Raw genomic sequence first — 5,694 nt, 5'->3', positions numbered from 1 at the left:
AAATTCTGAAGAACTCGATCAATTTTCCGTGAATTTTTGAAATAATTTTCAGTGAAAATTCGTTTTAAAAAATTAATTCGTGTAAAAAAGGGAGGACTACCTAACCATGAAAATTCTGAGGAATTTTTCATGAAAATTCAAGAGAATTGAAATTGAAAATTCTTCTAAAATTATCTTGCAAATTTATACCAATTTCTGTATGAGCAAATAAAGGGGTTCCCCCAAAATTGAAACGGGAAATTAATCTTTATTTCCACAAACAAATTTCTAAGTTCTTGCGAGAAAATCATCTGAACACCCAGAAAGAATTGTACTCCGGATTTGTATTTGAAATTTTAGGGATGCCTCTTCGGATTTTCCATGTACCACATTTTTACGGAAAGTTCTAAATTTTCACAGGAAATTATTTTCAATTTTTCAGAAAATTTTCTTCATTTTCCATAGAAAATTCTTACGAATGTCAACAAAAAATTGAAATTGTTTTGGTTTCTAATGGATATTTCTCAGAACAGCCACGGTAAATTATTTTTAATTTGTACAGGAAAATCTTTTTAGATTAATTAATCTTTTTAGAAAAAAATAGAAGAATTTCATAAACAAATCCGCCAGAGTTTTTATTAAAGACTCAGTAGAAACTCGTTACACTTTCTTGTTGAATTTTTCTTTGCATTCCTTTGGTATTTTTTCAAGAAATATCTTTGGGCACTCTTCCAGTATTTTAACTGGAAATCCCTCTATGAATTTCTCCAGTAAATCCATCTCTGGAATTCTTTTTGAAATTTCCCTTAAAGTTCCTCCAGGGATTCGTCCAGCAATTCCCTTCAAATTTCTCCAGCATTTCCTTTGGAAGTACATCTAGGAGCTCCTCCATAAGTTCGTCCAGAAATTTCTCCGTAGGATCCTTCAAGAATTTTGTCGGAAAGTCTTCCAGTCGTTCCTCCAGAAATTCCTTAGTTTGTTTCTTTCACGTCTTTCTCCAGTAGTTCTTCCAGGAATTCCTCTCGAAGCTCCTGCAGGCATTCGTTCGGAATTTCCTCCAAGAATCCCTTTGGAAGTTTCTTCAGAAATTCCTCTTGATGATGCTCCAAGAATGTCGAAAGATTCTCCAATAATACCTCTGGAATTTCTCTGTTATTTCCTACAGGAATTCTTTCGAAAATTCCTGCAGCAATACCTCAGGAAGTTCCTCCAAAAAGTTATCCAGAAGTTCCTTCGGAAGTTTCTTCAGAAATTTCTTCAGGAACTTCACTGCAAACTCTTTCAGTAATTGCTCAGGAAAACCCACCAGGAATTCTTCAGGGGGGGAAATGCTTATCTAATCTTCCGGTCAATGTCATCATATAGTGCATATACTCCTGTATATATACGATTGTGATGCATCACCAGTGCTACGATGTGCACGTATTACCTGGCAATCTAACTGCATTGATTGTCTGCCTTTTCAGAATTCCCAATAAAATTCCGTTGAAATATCACAAATGATGGTAATTGTTTGTGGAAAGGGAAAGAAAAGTGCAGTGGGTACTGGCCAAGTTCCCCCTGGCGGTGCTAAAATGATAAGCGGGAACAATGCCTAATTTCATTTAAATCTTTTAGTATCATTAGTGATTAGCACACGTTATTATTTTATGTGGGGGGCAAGCATGGAACATATTTTTCAACGCGGGTGTCAGGCGGCTGACCCATGCTCGACCAAAATAGTAAAATTTAGCTAGAATATTTTAATTTTGTTTGATTGTTTGCTATTGAATTTTATATCAGAAATCGCGAAAATACTTGAAATAAAACTTTGTAAAAAGTTTAGAATAATTATCTTTAAAAGGCATGGTTTGATTTTTGTATTCGATGAACCTAGAAGAATCGTTTTGCTCACTGAGCAGAAAGTACAAATTTGGTAAATTTAGATTTGTTCAACGGATATTTGTTGATAGATTGAGGTTAAGAAATCGTCTGTAAATTATTTAAAGAATAAACTGTAAATAAAATTGATATTAGCATACTCTTTCGACAGCCGGCTGGCAAGAGTTTAAATAAAAACAGGTAAACAACATAGTCTGTGGGTCGAATTGCCAGCTTGAGGCAAACCTCCATGACCTACCTTACCCTACCAAACCACCAACTCCGTAGAACTTATGAGGGCGTCGCCAAGTCGGGGGCCTCTCGTTAAGTAAGTTCTACATCAACATTTCCTTTCCTATCCCTAGTTACGGTAAAGATGGGCGTGGCCGGGAGTAGTAATCCTCATGCTTATGCCATTGTTATCTTAGATTGGAATCAAGGGTAACTCCCCACCTTGATTTCCGATAGCAATCTGGATAGGGATTCCATAAGAAACATGAGTATCACTAGTGTCCAATCTACGAAGTATACCGTAACAACGCTAACGCTAACGCTAACGCTAAAACCCACCAGGAATTCTTCAGGAAAATCCTTTAAAAAATCCCTCAGGAATTCCTCCTGTAATTCCTTCAGAAGTTCCATTAGCATTTCACCTGGAAGTTCCTCTAGAAATTTATCTAGAAGTTCCTTCAGAAAATCTTTTGGATGTTCCAACAGCAATTCCTCCAGAAATTCCTTAAGGATTTCCATTGGGAAGTCTCCGAAAAATTCATCAGGAATTTATCCTGAAGTTTCTCCAGAAAATCTTGTGGAAGCTTCTTCAGGTATATAAGTTATATTATCTATCTAGCCAAAAGGCTTTTTAAAAAATTAAACTATTAAAGGAGTTCGAAAAACAGAACTTCACGGACCAACGATTACGAACAGAATGAAATTTATTGTACATTGGAACTTACGAGTACCCTATTTCTGCTGATTAATAATTTATTGCCCTAGCTGTCGTCAACGTCGTGATTCCTGCTGATTGGGCATCCTACTTCTGGACTGCTGATATGGGAAACGATGGTGTCGGGTTAACGTCGGTTAAGGTGCACATGTGTTGTTGTTGATGTTGCTGTTGGTATCGGCGGCTGACGGCAATGCATTGACGGTGCCCAGTGCAAGGGCTATTTGTTGTTGTTGTTGTTGTATAATTTGCAGCTTATTGCGTAGTAGCTCGGTGGAAGGATTATCGTGGTTCGATGGGTGTTCGATAACTTCTCCCTCCTCAAGTGAGGATCGTCTCGGTCCTTTGAATTGAACTCGACATCTGGTCTTGGCTATAATGAAAATTATGATTGAGATGATGATGTAGATGCTGGAAAGTCCTCCGGTTAAAGTCCAAAATTTTAATTTCAAGCTATATTGCTCCAAATAAACGTGTTGTAGCTTGTCTCGGGTCTCGAGAGTTTCGTTGCTGAGTGTGAATATATCCAAATGTTGATGGTAATTCCAGCTAGTTTTTATGTTGTGTAATGCTCCATAGATTACAGTAGCCTCCTGAATGATTTCGTTGTTCCGAAATGAATGGTTGTTGAACGTGATAGAGCAGTTTCCAAATGATATTAGAAAATTTCCTTCTAATGTACGATCGTCTGGTCCACAGTTACTACTAAGAGTGTGGTTTTTGCATTCTGGACCAAAAGTGTATTCTCCGTTACAAGTAATTGAGATGTCCTATTATAAAACGTGGACTTGCATATCGATTGTTTCCCAAATACTAGGGGATAGATACAAGTATCGTGCATTTCCTTTAGGTACTTCGCCTTTTGAACGAATTCAAAGGGTTCACTTGTGGTATATAGAGAATTTTCACTTTTCACGACATATTCCGGATAATCATAAATAATTTGGTTCTTGTGTACTATTGGGTGAATTCGAATCACAGAAGATGTTACGTTATCTAACTGTGGCACGTGAAGGATGTATAGGAGGGTGTGTTGAGTTGCGGCGAACTTAGGGGTGACATGTTGTAGGGCCTCATCTGGAACATCTATGTTCACTCCTTGATTTTGTAGAAGCGATTTTATGAACGAAATCTCTTGAATAGAAAGTACTCTGTTGGCGATTGTAGCTGTTTGGTATAGGATGATGGCGTCTTGTATGTCTTCTAGGAGTTTGTTGATGATATCAATATTTATTATTGTAATGATAGCCGAGATCTCATTTGCTAGCTCGTTCGCTTTCATGCTGTTGATAATTTTGTTAATGCTGCTGGTCAGCTCCGAAATTCTTGCATTGATGCGGTTATTTATATTAACTTGCTGATTATTCTGGGTTATTAATTCATTCATTGTAGAATTGATGATATGAAGATCTTGTGCATCTGGTGATCCGGCCAGCCATTTCCAACCACTTCCCAACGAATCCCATCTTTTTGCTCTATGATGTTCTGATGGTTTTATTTGAAGAAAGTTGTTGTACAATGCTTTTATCTTGTGTTTGACTATGCCTCCTAAAGGGTTTCTGCTATCTACTCTTGTATAAAAGGATGAAGTCAAGTAATCGATAGATTCTTGTATCGTTGTTAGATTAATGGGGTGTACAATTTTTAAATTTCCAGTTTGAATTTTACAATTTCCATATTTTAAAAATAAAATGGGGTCTTCGTTGAGGTTTCTCAGGGAAAGTTTGGATGGTTCAATCAATAAAGGAAGGGTGATGAGTATCAGGAAGGGTGCCTAAAAGAGGAATTTCATAGTTTAGGGTTTATTGCTAGTGTACTAGTCTGATCTAAATCGATTCGCTACGTATTCTGTTGATTATCTGTTTTAGTTTCCGAATTCTTTGACTACCATATCTATAATAAGTATTAGGTTTTGTCTGACGTTTCCTATCATTTTAATTGCAAATACTACGTATTTTATGTATTTTTTATACGACAAGGGAAGATTCATCTGAGAATCAATTGTAATAGGTAGAGTTACATAGTTCGTAATGGTATCTGTATAATATTTACGTTAGATAACATCGATTCAGTGGGGATTCACAATAATAAAGAGGTATTGCTCTGTCATCGAGAGCTAGTTCAGGACAGACATATAGGATTTAGGTGAGGATCTAGGATAACGGAAGGGAATGATTCGTAGGCACGGAATATTTTACTTACTCTCCAAGCGTGGCTTGCAGGAGTTGGGATGCTTTGTTGCAGGGGTATCATATTCCTTTAGGCTTCTGTGTGAGTGCTGTACTTCGTGCAAGAGTGTCCTAAAATTTTGAAATCATGAGTATGGTATTTGAATTCATGTATTGGAATGTTAATGTATAATCCTCCAGGGGTTCATAGGGTTTTCATGCTTTTCGCAAGCTGTCCATTCCTAGGGTGGAGAAAGAAAAGATTAATATCGTAATATGGATTGATCAGCTAAGCGCTAATACATTTCATCATTTCCTGATTCTTTTTAACCTTGTTTTATGGAGTTTCCGATTTAACCGGTCGCGATAAGTCATTTGGTTATCCTGATCTACTATTGTAGGGTTAAATTTCTCCAATCTTTTAGATTTGACTCCTTGTCTTTCGTTAAACACTACTTGACCAGGTTCTAATATTGGTGCGTTTTCACGTGAAGAGTTCCTTTGTAAATTTTGTTTTTTCTGCGTCTCTGAAATCTTCAACATTACTTCATCATAAATTTTATCACGGGCTTCGAGTAATAGGGGCAGGTCTAGGGGTCGTTCTTGGCCATCTTTAATGCCATAAAATACCTCTCGTGGTTTCATTCCGGTTGCCGAGTGAATGGTGTTATTGTAAAGTGTGTTTGAAATGAGGAACATTTCTTTTGGTGAGATGCTTGGGAACTTATGTTTATTGCAACG

General features: G+C 37.0%; 1 protein-coding gene across 1 annotated transcript; it reads right to left on the bottom strand.

Moving 5' to 3' along the window:
• Positions 1–2,922: 2,922 nt before the first annotated feature.
• LOC134209239 (uncharacterized) lies at positions 2,923–5,227 on the bottom strand. The gene is made up of 3 exons (XM_062685227.1): positions 4,988–5,227; positions 3,936–4,559; positions 2,923–3,153 (listed from the first exon to the last, which is right to left on the bottom strand). Exons 1-3 carry the CDS (start codon positions 5,036–5,038, stop codon positions 2,923–2,925), a joined length of 906 nt encoding a protein of 301 aa, XP_062541211.1. The 5' UTR covers positions 5,039–5,227.
• Positions 5,228–5,694: the final 467 nt, after the last annotated feature.

Source organism: Armigeres subalbatus, chromosome 2 (assembly GCF_024139115.2).
Source record: "Armigeres subalbatus isolate Guangzhou_Male chromosome 2, GZ_Asu_2, whole genome shotgun sequence".
NCBI lineage: Eukaryota > Metazoa > Arthropoda > Insecta > Diptera > Culicidae > Armigeres > Armigeres subalbatus.
The sequence above is the reverse complement of the archived record's forward strand: the minus strand, read 5'-3'. Positions and strand labels throughout refer to the sequence as shown.

Bases quoted from the DNA above. Each gene is read 5' to 3' on its own strand.
- LOC134209239 (XM_062685227.1), bottom strand. From the start codon at position 5,038: ATGATACCCCTGCAACAAAGCATCCCAACTCCTGCAAGCCACGCTTGG. The intron at 4,560-4,987 runs GTAAGTAAAATA...TTCCTCTTTTAG, and splicing joins CTGCAAGCCACGCTTGGAGA to GCACCCTTCCTGATACTCAT. The intron at 3,154-3,935 runs GTACTTTCTATT...ATTATAGCCAAG, and splicing joins CAGCTACAATCGCCAACAGA to ACCAGATGTCGAGTTCAATT.